The sequence below is a fragment of the Tenrec ecaudatus genome, chromosome 7 (genome assembly GCF_050624435.1).
Source record: "Tenrec ecaudatus isolate mTenEca1 chromosome 7, mTenEca1.hap1, whole genome shotgun sequence".
Lineage (NCBI taxonomy): Eukaryota > Metazoa > Chordata > Mammalia > Afrosoricida > Tenrecidae > Tenrec > Tenrec ecaudatus.
Genome location: NC_134536.1, coordinates 155235448 through 155252582, shown reverse-complemented (window position 1 = coordinate 155252582; position 17135 = coordinate 155235448). Strand labels below are relative to the sequence as shown.

At 49.2% G+C, this 17135-nt stretch overlaps 1 protein-coding gene across 1 annotated transcript in view; it reads left to right on the top strand.

Moving 5' to 3' along the window:
* The window catches only part of TXNDC5 (thioredoxin domain containing 5), a 31787-nt gene that overhangs the window by 11518 nt on the left and 3134 nt on the right, over positions 1-17135 (top strand). The window contains exons 4-8 of the mRNA XM_075555280.1: positions 7462-7558; positions 10268-10383; positions 12389-12475; positions 13265-13408; positions 16099-16181. Coding sequence (XP_075411395.1) covers positions 7462-7558; positions 10268-10383; positions 12389-12475; positions 13265-13408; positions 16099-16181 — 527 coding nt within the window. The remainder of the gene's footprint in view (positions 1-7461; positions 7559-10267; positions 10384-12388; positions 12476-13264; positions 13409-16098; positions 16182-17135) is intronic.

Sequence of the window (17135 nt, the reverse complement as noted above, 5' to 3'; positions counted from 1 at the left end):
GTGCAGGTTGACTAGAGAAACAAGTCCAGGACGCTCATGTGCGTAAGAAAGAACTTTATATACAGGAGCAATTGAGTATTGAGAAAACATCCCAGCCCAGTCCAGATCAAGTCCATAAGTCCGATATTAGTTCATATGTCTGATACCAATCTATAAAGTCCTCTTCTGACTCATGAAACACATGCAGTGACGCCGAATGCAGGAAGATCGCAATCCATATATACGTTGATTGTGTCAAGCACATTTCTACATTCATTGCCCTCATCATTCTCAAAACATTTGCTCTCCACTTAAGCCCTTGGCATCAGCTCCTCATTTTCCCCCCTCCCTCCCTGCTCCCCCTTCCCTCATGAACCCTTGATAATTGATAAATTATTATTTTGTCATATCTTGCCATGTCCGATGTCTCCCTTCACCCCCTTTTTGTTGTCCATCCTTTTTGTTGTAATCAGTTTCCCCTTTCCACTCCACCCTCCCAGTATCGCCACTCTCAGCACTGGTCCTGAAGAGATCATCTGTCCTGGATTATTCCCTGTGTTTCCTCTGATCTAGCCAGATTTGTAAGGTAGAATTGGGATCATGATAGTGGGGGTGGGAGGAAGCATTTAGGAACTAGAGGAAAGTTGTATGTTTCGTCATTGCTACACTGCACCCTGACTGGCTCGTCTCCTCCCTGTGGCCCTTCTGTAAGGGGATGTCCACTTGCTTACAGATGGGTCTTGGGTCCCAAATTCTCACTCCCCTTATTCACAATGATTCGATTTTTTGTTCTTTAATGCCTAATACCTGATCCATTCGACACTCGTGATCACACAGGCTGGTGTGCTTCTTCCATGTGGGTTTTGTTGCTTCTGAGCTAGATGGCCACTTGTTTACCTTCAAGCCTTTAAGACCCCAGATGCTATATCTTTAGTTAGCCGGGCACCGTCAGCTTTCTTCACCACGTTCGCTTATGGACTCGCTTTGTCTTCAGCAATCGTGTTGGATTGCCAGTTTACTAGGACAAAGTGTCCTTGAATTAGAGTACTTGAGTCCCACCCTTGCTTCTAAGGAGCATTCTTGCAATTCTTCCATGGTGTGCTTCATGTCCTAAGACAATATCATAGTTCAATGGTACCAATTCTTCTCTTATTCATTATCTTGCCCAGTCATTGTCCAGGTTTCCCATGCACATGAGGCATTTTGAAATATCGTAGCTTGAGCCAGGCATATATTGACAGGCTAAATTCCACCGCTCTCACTCTGTTCATCAAGTTGACAGGATGTCACTGCCACAGCCATGTTTGTCAGGAGAAAGCAGTCCGTACAGGAGGGTAAGAAGCAGAGCATGGAGCTGCACTGACACAGGGGCTGCAGTGTGCTCAGACCTAACAGGTGTGAGTCCTGTGCTATCATAGGACTGGCCAGTCGTTCATTCTGTGTCTAGCCAACTCGATGGCCCCTGGCGACAACATTGAGATTCCCCCCTCAAGTGTTACAGCAGTAGTAAAAAGGCTGAAAGAGACCCTGCCAGCTCAGAAAGTAAAAGTATAAGGTAAGCCCACTCTACCCCGCTTTTTATATTTCCATGCCTGCTTCTGCATTTTTATATGAAAGACACAAACATGTTTCTTCCCATAAATGATCTTCTATGATGATTATATAGATTTGTCCACACTTTGCAATATCATATGGATTTGCCATTATGCAGCTATTCTCCCATCAGTTCACTTGGCCACCTACTCATTGCCATCCAGTCAATTCCAACTCATTATGTTACCAAGGCTATCGATCTTTATGAGAGCTGAAAACTTCCGGTTTCTCTCAGGAAGCTGCTGGTGGGTTTGATTGGCCAATCTTTCAAGTTAGCAGTCGAACACGCGAACCCACACAAAACTGTTCCGTTGACTGGTAAGCTATACGTAGTCTGTTTCTTTTTGCAGAGAACTTTTATTTTTCTTTTGAATGATTTCTTTAGACTTTATTCTCAGGCATGAACTCATAGAGCAAAGCACGACCATTTTTTGACACTTAACATTACCAAATTGCTTGCTTAAGAAATCACAACAGGAGACGTCGGACAAAATATGTGACAAAACAACAATTTATAAATTATCAAGGGTTCATGAGGGAGGGGGCAGCAGGGAGGGAGGGGGAAAAATGAGCTGATGCCAGGGGCTTAGGTGGAGAGCAAATGTTTTGAGAATGACGAGGGCAATGAATGAACAAATGTGCTTGACACAATTGACGTATGTGGATTGTGATAAGACTTGTATGAGCTCCTAATAGAACTATATAAAAAAATCACAACAGTTTAATTTGCCACCTGCAGGGTGTGCATGTACCCATAATTTTATATGCGGGGGCCTCAAAAGTTCATAAGGAGCCCTGGTGGCAGAGTGGCTACGAGTTGGGCTGTGATCCACAAGGTCAACAGGTGTAAACCATGAGGTGCTCTGTGGGAAGAAGATGGGTCTTTCTACTCCTGTAAACAGGTGCAGTCTTGGAAACAGAGGCAGGTCTGCTATGTCCTGTAGGGTCACGATGAGTTGGCAACCACTTGATGGAGGTGAATAAGCTGGAAGATCAAAAAACTCCTGGCAGAATGGAATGGAAAGATAATGGAATTGTTCCATGAACTTTTGGCACTTTATACTACTTTAGTGTGGGCAAGGAGCCGGCATGACAGAGCACCCAGGAGGCTGCGTCATGAACAATTTAATACTGAAAGCCCTTTGATCGCCTCCTTTCACCTGTGTGAACTCGCCTCGCTCTTGTGCTCTGGGGCCTTTTTGTGGAAGGAAGGGTCCCTGCCATGACACTTGTGCCTGGCTTTTTGCAGTCAGCACTTTTGAAGTTTGGGAGCTGTACCGTGGGGCTTGTTTTTAATAAGAACACGCACGTCTGCCCTGGAAGACGTGTAGCTGCATGCTCTTTCGAGGCAGGGAAGTGTCAGGAAAGGCGCTCAGTGACGTGGACTGACACGGTGGCTGCCGCAATAGACTCAAGCAGAGGAACAATTGTGAGAACCGAGCAGGCCTGGGCGGAGTTTCAGTTCATTGAGTCCGTCCCTAAGGTTGCAACTGCTTGGAACCAACTCAGTGACACCTAATAACAACAACAGGAACCACTAGGTACAAATTGAGGACTTTATGGATACAGTTAGGTTAAAATGTAACATTTCAGCTCCTTTTAGCCCATTTATATATATATATATATATATATATTTTTTAAGGTGAAAGGATTGAAATACACGTAGATTAAGCCCCTGGTGAATCCCCTTTGAACCTAGACCAGAGATGTGAATCCCTTACTGTCATGCAGAGTGCGAAAGTGGACTAGGACTGCTGTAGCTAGTTTAAAATTTAACACCTTATCATTTGGTCTCCCTTTTCAGCCATTTTAACGTTGTTCTAGTTTTTAACGTTTTTCTGTTTTTATTTCAAATGAGGCTTTTAAAAAATATTTTATTGGGAGCTCTTACATATATTATAACATTCCATCAATCACATAAAACAGTATTGTACAATTGCTACCACAGTCAGTTTCAAAACTTTTCCTTTCTTTTTTTTGTTTTACATAGATGGCATATAATATTTTTAAAATACCATTAAACAATGTATTATTTAAGGTTAAGTATAATATGAGGGGATTTTTTTAAAGTGTAGAAAATAATGAATTAAAATATAATAGCTTCGTCCCACTTTCCCCCACTTCTTTTTTTTAAAATCATTTTATTAGGGACTCATACACCACCCATCTCGATCCATCCATACAGCAATTGTGTAAAGCACAATTGTACATTCGTTGCCCTCATCATTCTCAAAACATTTGCTCTCCACACAAGCCCCTGGCATCAGGTCCTCATTTTTTCCCCTACCTCCCCACCCCACCTCCCTCATGAACCCCTGATAATTTATAAATTGTTATTTTGTTATATCTGGCTCTGTCCCACGCCTCCCTTCCCCCACTTTTCTGTTGTCTGTCCCCCAGGGAGGAGGTCAAATGCAGGTCCTTGAAGTAGGTTCCCCCTTTCCAACCCACCCTCCCTCTGCCCTCCCAGTATCGCCACTCACTCTCCACTGGTCCTGAGGGGAATCATCATCTGTCTTCTTTTCTATACTAAAGTTTTTAAGTCTGATTTTGGCTTTTGCCGTCCAGTGACCTCATAGAAATGAGATGGAGTGCATTCCACGTTAGTCTCTTTTCTCGAAGAGTTTGTGTAAAATGAGAATAATCTTTTCTCTCAGTTTAATTGAACATTTCTGAAGCACTATTGGGAATTTTTTTATGTGAACATCTACAAATAGTTACCTAAAGTTCTACCTGTGTTTACAGTGGTTTTTTTTTAAAACATTTTATTAAGGGCTCATACAACTCTTATCACAGTCCATACATATACATACATCAATTGTGTAAAGCCCATCTGTACATTCTTTGCCCTCATCATCCTCAAAGCATTTGCTCTCCACTTAATCCTTTTGCATCAGGTCCCCTTTTTTTTTAATTTTCCCCTCCCTCTCGAGGGTTTTTTAAAATTTTGTTAGTATTGTTAGCTTTTTTGATTCTTTGATTTTGTTTTTATATGTTTTTTACTTATACTACGTATAGGATGGGTGAATCTATTGATACAGTAACAGGAGCTGATAACTGGAGTCTAAGAAAGAAAATGCGTTACACTTAATTGTGGTGACGATTGTACAACCCTTCGTGATATGAATGCACTCTCGTGATATATAATATGTGCATTATGTCCCAATAAAGCGGCTTTTAAAAATTGAGAACCATCTACCAATCTGCCTTATTAAAATGGTGATTCCCATCTCTTTCTCTTACCTCCGGTCTTTTTGATTGGCGATCACGGCTGTACTGGACACACATTGGGCTCGCAGATAGCACTAGGGTCAAGGGCATTGGTAGCGGAGTGGTAAAAGTTTGGTTTTCCGGGCAGGAGACCCAAGTTCAGTTCCTAGCTAATGCACTTTCTGTTCAGCCACCACCCAGCTGTCAGTGCAGGCTTATGTGAGGCTGAACTGGTTTTAGTAGGGCATCTACCTTAAGGTGGACTGGGCAGAAAGGCCAGTGACTTGTCGCTAAAGGTTAGCCACAAAAGATACCAGTTGGATCCTGTTGTGCATGGGTTGCCATGAGTCAGGGACCAACCTGTCAGTCGCTTAACAGGACCAATCTAGTGTAGCTATTGCGGCTGCACACCGGGTGAGGCTCGGGGTCTTGGGGACTCACTCATTGCCATCGCATCAGAGTGACCCTGTAGGACAGGATATAACTTCTCTGTGGGTTTCCGAGACGGTAACTCTGTGGCGGTGGTTCTCCACCTTCCCAATGCCGCGACCCTTAATACAGTTCATCATGTTCTGGTGACCCCCCCCCCCCACCATAAAATTATTTCCTTGTTACTTCATATCCCCGTAAGGGTCGTTGAACCTCCCCAAAGGGGTCCTGACCTACAGGTTGAGAATCGCTGCTTTATGGGAATAGAAAGCCCCATCTTTCTCTTGAGAAACAGACCGTGGTTTAGAACTGCTGACCTTGCGGTTAGCACCCAACATGTAACCACGCACCAGCAGGGCTCCTTTCAAAACTCCCCTGCTCCTTGCTGTGTGTTCCTGCCCCAAGCTTAGTCATGTGAACCAGTGCTTCTGAAAAGCATAGTGCGTGTTCGCCCTGTGATTCACTGTTATGTTCTTTGCCCTGAAAATCACTTCTCTTTGCCCAGTCTCCTGTTACCATGTTTCCCTGAAAGTAAGACATCCCCCGAAAATAAGACCTACTTACATTTTTACCTCTCGCTGAAATAAAAGGCATCCCCCCAAAATAAGACCTCCCTGAAAATAAGACCCCCCGAAGCTACCATAACTCTGGGCCGCAGCGGTGGGCACCGCAGCGCAGCTCACTGTTGGCCACAGCACAGCTGGAGCAGACAGGAAGTGCAAGGTCTCTTTTAATCAGAGAGCCTGCACCGCTGCCAGGACAAGCTGCCACCTGCTGCTCGCTCGGCCCTGATGGAGTCTGGCTGACTCACAATTAGTGAGTCACACGGGGCAGGAGTAACAAATTCGTGTTACTATAGGATTCAGTTTGTCTGGTTATGCTGGTTTATGATGACAACTACTATCATACCGTATACAGGTAGTAAATTTCCTTTTTTATGTGTGATTAACAATAAATGTGTACTGTATTCTTCATGGAAAAATAAGACAGCCCCTGAAAATAAGACCTAGCGCATCTTTAGGAGCAAAAAATAATATAAGACACTGTCACATTTTCGGGGAAACAGGGTACGAGCACGTTATCTTTTCCCATAGTTCTCCCTGCCATTGGTAGGAATCTTGGGCAGCGGACCCACCCTCTTCCTGGGTCCTTTCTTGTTCTCGGTTTCTTCCTGTTTGTGAAATTTGTGTCTTTAAATGCTCACCTGTGGAAGTATATGTGTCAGGAATGCTCTCGTTTTCTGTGTGAACCCCCAAGTCACATTTCAAACCTGAGGACAGAGCGCTGGTTTGGGGTGGGCTTGACCTGCAGTTCATTTTATGGGTTTTGGGTAGCGAAGAATAGGTTTGGCTGGGAAAGACTGGCACCCAGCTCCCTGCAGCTTCCGGCATAGAGTACAAAGGGATGTCACCAAGTTTGTGGGAAATTCCATTCTCTTTCAATTTCATCTTTTCCCATAAACTTCTTCTACTTTATTATTTTTTTAAACCATTTTATTAGGACATGATTCAGACCTCATCCAATTCAGCAGTTCATTCATTGCCACAGAGTTCTTGAAGACACCTTGTATTTGAGTAGAAAGAGGCCGGTTGGGTTTCCTGCTATAGAACCTGAAGGACTTACTGAAGATGACAGCATCATAGGCGGGTCCCAGGTGGTCAGGTGAGGCCAGGTGGCTTCATATAGGCACATCCTGTTGGTTGCACGGAGTCTTCACAGACAAAAAACTCACTTGCCGTTGAATTGATTCCGCTTCACAATGGCCCGTGTATAAGACGCACAAACTGTGCTCCACAGGTTTTCAGGAAACTGATTTTGGAAAAAAGGTTGCTAGGCCTTTCTTTTGAGGTGCTTCGAACCTCCCACCTCCCGGTTAACAGTCAAGCATGGTAGCTGTTTGTGCCGAAGGTTGGCACAAAACTTCTTCCAGTCTATCTAGATCAGTGGCCGCGACCCTTTAACACAGTGCCTCATGTGACTCCTCCCAGCCATAAAATTATTTTTTGTTGCTACTTCATAACTGTAAATTTGCTGCTGTTATAAATCGGGTGGGCCCGTGAAAGGGTTGCCCGGCAACTTGAAAGACATGCCTGGTGGTCCCCTTTGGAAACGTCAGCCACTGAAAACCCTGCGTAGCACAGTTCGGCTCTGACTCCCGTACAGTCGCTGTGATCGGAGTGGACTCAGTGGCCGCTGGGTGACTGGTTCACAGACAGGCTCGGTGACGACTCCTTTGTCTCTTTCTGTTAGACACCAGAGCCTGAAGCGGAACCGCCTCGCGCTCCTGAGCCAAAGCAGGGCCTGTATGAACTCTCAGGGAGCAACTTCGAGCTGCACATTGCTCAAGGTAGGTGGTGCTCTGCGAGAAACATGGCACTGCTAATGTTGGAATTCTACCTGCCAAGGGCGAAAGATGGAGCTGCCTGTCCCCGTAAAGGCTGGCACCTGGGAAGCTGTCCAGGGTCACCATGAGTTGGAATTGACTCTGGCAATGGGTTTGGTGTCTTCACTAACGGGATCTCATTGACGTAACAAAACCGCTTCTAAATGGGAGTCTAACCTGAGGTATTGGGGTTCGAATGTACACCGCATAATTTCGGAGGCTCCATGTAGGATGTGCTTTCCATTTGCTCTTCTCCCCAAACCCACTCTAGCCAGTCACTGATGAAGGGCAGTGTGACACCGCATTGGACACTCTGGAGGATCTCTGGCCACAGCGGTCCTCGGAAAGCCGTGTGCCTCCTCCCTGCCATGGTGGCTCCCGCCCTCCTGAGCCTGTCACCATCAGCTTCCCCTGCTGTATGGCCCGGCGGTCTGCCCTGCAGGCAGGCTGGTAACTTTTCTGAGCAAGCCTGTCACCACTCCCCGCAGCCTCTGCTGGGGTAACTGGCAAAGGCCTTGTGCTCTGAGGCTGAGATCACATTTAAATGGTCATTGATTTTGTTTTATTTTCCACCTGTTTGGGTTTTTGCCCATTAGCGGATTTCATTTTCCCCGTAAAGTCAGCAGTGGCTGTACTCCGAGGGAGGAAGAGGAGGCTGGGTGCTCCATCCAGACTCAGCCTGGGGAACACAGCGGTCTCCATGCGGGATGCGCTTCCAAATACCCTTCTCCCCAAGCCCACCCAGCCCTGTGGAACGCGACACGCAGATTGCTGCAGCTCGGGATTATTGAAGCAAAAGGCTTCCTGCTCCTGCCCCGGCCTCCAGTGGCTTTCTTAGCCGCTGTGTCAGCTCCTCCCCTTGAGGATGGTCGTCTTTTACGGCTGCGATGGTCTTCGTTGCAGGGCGGACTAGTTCTTCTCGATAACGCGTGTGAAGTTTGTCCAGTGAAGGCTTGCCTTCTTCTAAGAAGGCTTCTAAGGAGCATCCTGGCTATACTTTCATCGAGAGAAATTCATTTTTCCTTTGGTCAGTCTACAGTGTATTCAGTATCTTTTAAAAAATCAGCGCCCTAGTTAGGCAAAGGCACGATTGTCCTGCTTTCACGTGCATCTATTTGAGGCGATTGAAAACATCATGGCCGGGGTCAGGTGCACCTTCTGCTTCAGAGTGACGGCTTTGATCTTTAACACTTTAACGAGATCTGGTGCAGCAGATACTAAAAAGTAAACTTTGACCTTAGTGAGTTGGTTTAAATTAATTATTGTCATTTTCAAGAAGTTACCCCTCTCCAGTCAGCCTTGAGCTGGCCTCGTGCCCCAGCCAGGACACAGCTGGCCTCTGGATTCCTCTCTTAGGGGAACCCGGTGCTTGTGTCTGTCTATTGTTCACCCGAATGTGCATTTAGTTTACATTGGACTTTAAAAAAAAATGTTTTCAACTACACATTTCCTCAGCATTTTTTCCTCCTTGCATTTTATTTGCGGAGGTAACAGATTGTTTTGCCTGTAGATTTTCAACCTGGGCCTTGCTAAGTGCACCCCCAATTTAAATATGTTCTTGGATTTCTCTGCTTCCCATAAGGGGAGTTGGGTCTAGGGGATGCATGATCCATTGCAGTTAGAATTTGGGGAGCAGGAACAAGACTTCATGGGCATTTGTGGCGATCATGTCTGGTGGTCTGTGGTGTTCACAGCCATGGATGGTCAGCTGCCTATGACCAGGAATCCTGGTCGCTTCGTGCCGCTGTCACACAGATCTCCCTTGGGAGTGACATGAATGAACAGACATTTATTGTAGGCGATGAGCAGGCTGCTCAGTCTTTGCCTGCCCTCAGCTTCTCTGGAAGGCTCCTTGTTGACCTTCACAAGACCTGGGGCATCCCCTCTGTGTGGCATCCAGGCTGTCAGCGCCCATAACGGTCGACAGTCTTGGAGACCTTATGTAGGGTCTCTGTGCATCAGCATCTCCGGGCACTGCGGGGCCACAGCACATACTGTGTGTGCTCAAGTAGAAGCCACGTTTTTCAGCACTTTTTGTTGTTGTTACAGTGTTTGTGGTACAATTGGGTGCCTCGGCTGATATTTGGGTCGGCTTATACTCAAGTATATGCGGTAAATAAACAACTGCCGTTGCACTCTACTGGAATGCTACCTCACATTCCTTCTTTATTCTCAACAAGAGGAAACTGTTCCTCGACTCCGTGGCACATGTTGTACAAAGAAGGGAGGATAAAGGCCTCTTGTCTCCCTTTAGTTCCAGTGTCCAGAAAATCACACGGTCCTTCCTGAGCATCATGCATCACGGAGGCCAACCTCCTCCCTTTTTTTCATTCTGTCCTTTAGTGTAAAGGTAACAGGCCCTACACCTCCCGTTCAGTGATTTCCACGTGTCCACTTCGGTGATATCTGTTCTATTCATCATGCCTTGTGGCCCATTTCCCATCGCCATCAACTCACCTCTTCCTGAGGAATGCCTCCCCGCCCTCCTGCTCCCCGTAACCACTGGTAACACGGATGCAGGCGTGTTTGATGGAGAGTCACTTGTTGCTTACAGGGTTCATGCTGCGCTGAGATCAGCTCAACAAAACGTACAGAACCCTTCATTCTGGAGTTAAGTCTCCGGTGTAAATTTCATTTCTTTCCCCCTCTTCCCCATCTCGGCGCTCCTCGAAGGCGACCACTTCATCAAGTTCTTTGCTCCGTGGTGTGGTCACTGCAAAGCCCTGGCTCCAATCTGGGAGCAGCTGGCGTTGAGCCTTGAACATTCTGAAACCGTCAAGCTGGGCAAGGTAAGTGAAATCTCTTATTAAACTGCAAGTGGACCGGATGCCTCCGTGGAGTGGCCCATCCGTCAGTCACAGGCTTGATTTTTTCATTCCATTGAGTGCGCCACTCGATAATGCACCGCTCCTTTGCAGAGAGCACAGCTTCGGGTTGCTAGCTTTTCCACAGCGTGTTGGGACTTTACGGCTTTGGCTGCTTGGTTCACTTGAAGAGATGGCCAATTCCGAGCTGGCAGAGCCAGGGAGCCCTTTCTGCATGGATGGGAGAACATTCCCTCGCCGCTCTTGGAAACCGGCCACATTTGATCTCACCTCCTAGCTCTTTCCTGAAGCACCCCTGGCTTTACAGCCACACGGGCCTACAGAAGACCCTGTTTGTTGGGAGCTCCTGGGGAGCCAGCCTTCTTTCCAGCTTTTCCTGTTTCCATAGAAAAAGCCCGAAGAGCTATCGGACAACTTCTGTGTGTGTAACCGGTATCCTGGTTATCTGCCTAGAGCTGGCTCCTACAGCTCATCTAAAAATACTGCTTCTCTCATCCTCCCTTTTGTTCCCACGGTGTGGATTTCCTTTTATACGATGCCTGCATTTGACTGCTTAGCCAAGGACTGTACATAATCAGGTGATCTATGCAGGGCCGTGGAGTCGCTGGGTGGGGCAAGCGTTAGTTACACTCTTGGCTGCTAACCAAAAAGTGTGTGTGAGGCCCCAGCCCACCTAGAGGCACCTTGGAAGAAAGGCTTGAAGGTGTACCTCCGGAAGACCCGCCAGGGAGAACTGCTCAGAGCGCGTGTCCGCGTGGACGCGTGAGGTCTCTGTCAGTTGGCATCAGCTCCCGGTCAACTGGTGTGGGCTCTGTCTAGTGAGAGCAGTCAAGGGGTAAACTTCGGAGTGAGACTTGGGCCATCTCTCCTTTGCCAGACAAGCTCGGCCCTGTGCTGCCTTGAACGTGAAATGCTTAATGCAGTGCTTGGAATGGGGCGATGCTTGGGAAACTGTAATGGTGATTACAGTCGTTGGTTGAATGGAGCCGTCACTGCCCGTATGAGCCACTTTCCTTAGCGCAGTCTATGGTTGTGTTGTGAATACGAGTCTTGTCTTTGGTGAATAGTTCATAGAGGTAATGCTAGAGTGGCCTTGCCTCTTGGCTTTCTCATCCCTTGTAGCCTTTCAGTTACTCTCTGAACTTTTATAAGGGACCATTTCTTTTTTCAGGTCATGTCCCTGGAAACATTTAACAGAACTGTGGGGGTCCAACCCCTCGATTGAATCGGGTCCCGAGGAGCCGATGGTGCAATTATAGAAAGAAGGGGTCAGAAAAACGGGACACCGGGGTCTGATCTCCAGTATCGGGAGAAGAGCCTCGAGTTGATTCACCAGTGGGGTTCTTCAGCACCTGGGGGCCTGTGCGCCTCAAGCTAGAACCTGCGCCGTAGAATGGGAAACGTGAATCTCTGCTCTCCTGAGTTCAGGAGTTCAGGAAGGAGAGTGGGGTGGGGTGGGGAAATGTGGGCCCTTGGAAGAAAATGTTTCATGAAAATGTTGGGCAAGCAGAGCCATTACCAGATTTTAGATAAAACAAAGATCCGAAGAACTCCGGTAGTTGATATATTAAACTTACTCAGCTTACAGAGTGGTGGACGAATTGTAGTCTACTGTGCTGCGCGTCATTACGTAGCAGAGACTCCAGTGTCACACTGACTCCTGGTTTCTCCTGGAGTTTCCAGCCCCATGGATTTGAAGCCTTGAGCACCCCCACCCCGGGTTAGGCCAGGTCTGCTTTCTCCGTGGTCTGGCCCGGCCAAGTAAAACAGCGTTTTTCCTGTGCTGCTAGAGTCTCAGCAGCTGGCTCCCCGTGGCCCAGGTGGAATCAAGGTCGCCTTTATGGAGCTTCTCTAAAACCCGCAGCTTGCTGGCAGAAGGGCTGTAGAATCTGAATTAGGGTCCAGGGTGCAGTAGCCACTTTAGCAAGTGACGAATGCGCCTGTGAACTTGATGTTGCCTCATGCTTAGGTGGACTGCACACAGCACTACGAGCTCTGCTCTGGAAACCAAGTCCGAGGCTACCCGACCCTCCTCTGGTTCCGAGATGGCAAGAAGGTGAGAGGTGGAATTATTGGTCTCTTAACTGAAATGGCATGAATTGTTGGGCGCTTGCAACAGATTGCCAGCATCCTGAAAAGATGTGGGCAGTCGAGAATTTAAGACTGTCCATTGCTATGCTTCTGAACAGGTTCTCGCTGGCTTGGGGCATCATAAGTTAGACTCACCGGGCTCTCCAGCCACAGGGTGGTGGTGCCCTGAGGGGGGTGCACGGCGTCTCGGTCTCTGGGGGCGCTGGCTCCTGGTTATGCTGACCTCCCACCTCCTCGGGTTGCTCCAGACATCAGAGGCTGGTGGCTCTGAGAGCCAATCACCCCCGATGCTGTTAGTTCTGCCGCTGCAGAGGGAAAAGTTACAGAACCCCTCACCGAAACCAAAGTGTTTGGTGCATAATTCATGCTTTACTGCGTCAGTTTGGAGGTGCCATGGTGGTGTAGTGGTAAAGCGTTTGGCTGCTAAATGAAAGGTCAGCCACGTGAACACACCAGGGACAGAGGTGGTCCTGGAGCCCTGTGTGTGTGTGTGGGGGGTGGGTGCCCGTTAGGTGCACGGTAGGGGTTGCTAGGAGTCAAAGTGACTTGGCAGCATTTGGATTTTTTTTTTTTTGTGAGGGGGGTGGTTCTTTTCATTTGGGCATGGAAGCATGTAGAATCTGTGCAACTGTGTCTGACTCATGTCCCGGGCACCTTGAGTGGGTGAATAGGGGATTCGGGGAAGCTCTGAGTGGCTTGGAGCTCTTGAATGTTCTAATGAGCAGCATGCTTGTGTGGCCCGCGTCTCTGGCAGATGGATCAGTACAAAGGAAAGAGGGACTTAGAATCCCTGAGAGAGTATGTGGAGTCCCAGCTGCAGAGCCCAGAGAGGGGATCCGCGGAGACCATGGAGCCTTCTGAGGCCCCCTTGCTGACTGCCACGCCGGCTGCTGCCAAGGTAAGTGCCTTGTCCCAGCCAGGATCTCGGGAAGGGTGCAGCACCCCACCCCCTTCCCAGCCTCCCCACACTTTAGACAAAATGGCAATTTACAGACAAAGAAGATCATTCAGGGGTCTCTGGGTGTGTACCGTCAGTACACTGGCAGTAACCGAAAGACTGGTGGTCTGGGTCCGCCCGGAGGCACCTGGAAGGACGTCCCGGTGATGTACTGCTGCGCTGCTCCGACACCCGGGGTCAGCACCAGTTCTCATTCCACACGATGGCCGCTGGCTTTAAAGTAATTCTGGTGATTGGTTACATTGAAGTGTTGGCAAGCAATACTTCCTTCAACTGTTTTTTGCATGCTTTCAAAGGCAAACCTAAAAGCGCCTTTCTGAAAACCCAGAAATGGGTGTGGCAAATTCTGAAGCAGTGTTTAGGGTCAGAATCTGCAGAGAATTCTCCTTTTTTGATTCACCAGTTTGGGGAAGTGGCAGTACCTGAGGGCATACTTTTACAAGGTGGTGGTGGGACAGGCATGACTGAGAAGCAGGGCATTGTTGAGTTAATTTCCCGACGCTGTTGGAGGTTACAGTCATTCAGGACAACACTGCTCAAGTTTTGAATTCACTGAGCAAATTACCGTGGCTGTCTTTAGGGGGCGACAGATGCAAACACATGCTTCCCTGGGTCCCCAGGCAGGGAGCAAAATGCGAGAAGTGAGAAGTCCATCAGGGCTCCTTGAGAAAGGGTGGTGGGTCAGGGCCGTGGTTACTGGGGAGCCCAGTGGTAGCCCAGGGGTAGAATTGCCCCTGCGAGTTTCCGAGACCAACTGTTTACCAGAGTAGAAAACCCCATCTGTCTCCCACAGAGCAACTGGTGCGTTCGAACTGTGGACCTTGTAGTTAGCAGCCCAAAGCATAACCACGAGTTAATGTATGGGTCGGGAGCAGCCAGCTCACCGCTACTATGGGGGAGAAGCTGACTCTGAAACTGGGGGTGAGAATGAGATTGTTTGAGAGGAATCAGAAAACCATTCCCGGAGTTCCTGATCCCCTAAGTTCTGGTGAGCAACCTGTTGCCAGAACAGAGCACCCACCTTGCTCCTTCCGTTCACATGGAAGACCTCAGAGCAGCCGGAGTTCTGGCTTGGGACAGGAGGGTGGCGGTGTGCCTTTGTCCTCGGGCTTCAGGCCCCGTGGTGTGTTCAGTCCTAAATCCAGTGGAGCCAGCTGCCTCAGCCTCCCGAGGTGGGAACGGCACCGGGCTTTGTCACCTCAGGCCCCAAGCTGGGTGCTTGCTTGTAGGCTGGGGATGGCCTGGTGTTGGTGAGAAGCCCACGCGTTGGCTGAAGAAGCAAACACATGACTTTGTAGTTGTGACCACATAGATTGAGAAGTGTATGTGTCATGGTGGTTGTAAAGGTCATCCCAAATTGAGCATAATTACATACTATGCATTTTGTCAGCAAACCCAGAGCTGCTTCTATTTATAATCAAGTTTTCCACCATTAAGTGGGTTTTCCAGCGAGGGAGGCTCAGTATTTCTGCCTGTCGGGAAAGAGGCAGTGTTCCGTGGTGGCCCGCCGGGCAGGGGTTCCCCTTGGCGCTGGGACAGTAGCAGAGGCCATCCTTGAGTGAGCAGCCCTGGGATGGTTCGCTGCACGCCGGTCCCTCTGATTCTCGTTCCCATGAGAGAACCAGAGCTGTGTGGGAGAAATACCGGTGTCGGCTGCGGTGGAGCGGAGTCCCCTCCTGGGGATCCATGTCACAGTGGAACTACCCTACCCCTCCACTTTCAATAGATCACCACGACTCTTCATGGAGCCGCCAGCCGTTCTCAGGAAGTTGCACTTGCCACATTTTCCTTGAGAATTTAAAAGACTCCTTTCCCGGCCTCTGCTTTTGAGTGCCTGGTGTTGACTGCTGGCGTGTTGAACGTTAGGCCACGCCGATTCTGTGGACACCACTAGTGCTGGGCTGCCCTGGAGGCCCCCAGGCCGTGTCAGAATCTGTCACGGCAGCTGTTACTGCTGCCTCTCCCCGGCTCCCCGCCGTCTGATGACACGTCCGAAGCAAGCCTGGTGGACAATAGCAGTGGGCTGGTCTTTGGCAGTACTGTCACACCTCCCCTCCTAGTCCGTCTCGGTGGGGAAGCTTTGCTCAAACGTGTCCACCCTTGGGAATCCGGGCGGCATAGCAGCGTCCAGGATCACAGCAGCTCCAGTCACCAGAGTTACACACCGGCAGACAGCTGGTGGCTCTGGTTCTGAATGTTGCACGGGGCCGGTAAGTGTGTCCGACTCACAGCCAGGAGAGCGGGCCAGGCGGTGGAGCGGGCAGTGTGTCAACAGTCTTTACTTAGGACACGGAAGGTGGACCTCCTACCCTGGCGGGTACACGCAGTACTTCTCGAGGTGGCTTCTTCACACCCTGGCCTTGGGTGCCCTTGATGGCTCCTGAACTAACCTGGGTAGGGCCAGTTGGGGCCACCTGCAGCACCACTTGTATGTGTGCTGGCCTGTCCCCTTAGCAACTGTAGACTCAGGCGCACGTGGTTTCTGGGAGGAATTCTCTGCCCCTCAGCATAGCTGTGGGGACATTTGGGTGGGACCTTGGCTCATGCGCGCCGGCATTGGTAATGGCCAGGTGAGCCCCAGCCATTTTCCGTAACTGGTGTGCCTGAACTGTGTCCTTCTCCTCCCCCAGGGCACTGTGCTAGCACTAACCAAGAGTAACTTTGACGACACTATTGTGGAGGGGATCACCTTCATCAAGTTCTACGCCCCGTGGTAAGTGGCTGCTCACCGGGGACGATCCTGCGTCCTTCACTAAACCCTCTGGTTCGTGAGGGGCACATGTTATATGTCCCTGTCAGTGAGCGGGTGGGCACGCTGGGATCCTTGCGGGAAGGAAGGAAATGCCGGCCTTGCGCTCCCGCGTTCCAGTGCGTTCAAGGCCAGTGGCGCTGCAAAGCAGCTCTAGAGCTTGAGATGTGTTGGGATGCGACACATGAATGCCGCCCACCCAAAAGATCAGGCAGGGTTAGTGTCAGGTACTTCTCCCAGTGGGTGGCTTTCCTAAAAGAACGAACACGAAGCTAGAGCTTTACTTCCTAGCCTTTTAAAACTAAGGACGTTGTCGGGAGACCCAGTCTAGCTCAGTTTTCAGCAAGTTACTCATCGACTTCATTGAACCTCCTAGGACGTAGCCCTCGGGTCCGGCACATAAAGTGGCTGGCCGTAGTTTGTGGGAAGACTTGGGATTGGAGCCAGGGGCCCATAGACAAGTCCCGAGGTACTTCATACTGCCCGCACATCTTCAACAAAGTGCGTGTTTCTTATCTTCAGGGGAGCAGCCCCCCCCAGGGAAAGGCTCTGGCCCATGTTATTAACTGGTATAGGCTTTCCTCTAGGGTTTCCGGCAGCCTTGCCGGCCAACTCCGGGTGGACTTTGATTCTTTTGAATTTGCCTCTTCAGCCTTAAAATCGAGCAGACCACACGGTCTGCTCAAATCCAGCCGTCTGTTTGGCAAAGCCTGTGCTGGGAGAGTGCTAGGAGTCTCCACCGCGATGGGAACCGGGGATCGCCTTGCTGTGTGCCATTGGTTACAGGCCCTCGGGATAAAGCCTAACCAACCACGGGGCAAGTTAGTCATAAGCCCGTGTGTGAGTCAGGGGCGCTGTCTAGTTTTTAGTTGTGAAGTAAGGCTACCTTTAAAACGGGTCATTCCCATTAAAGAAAGC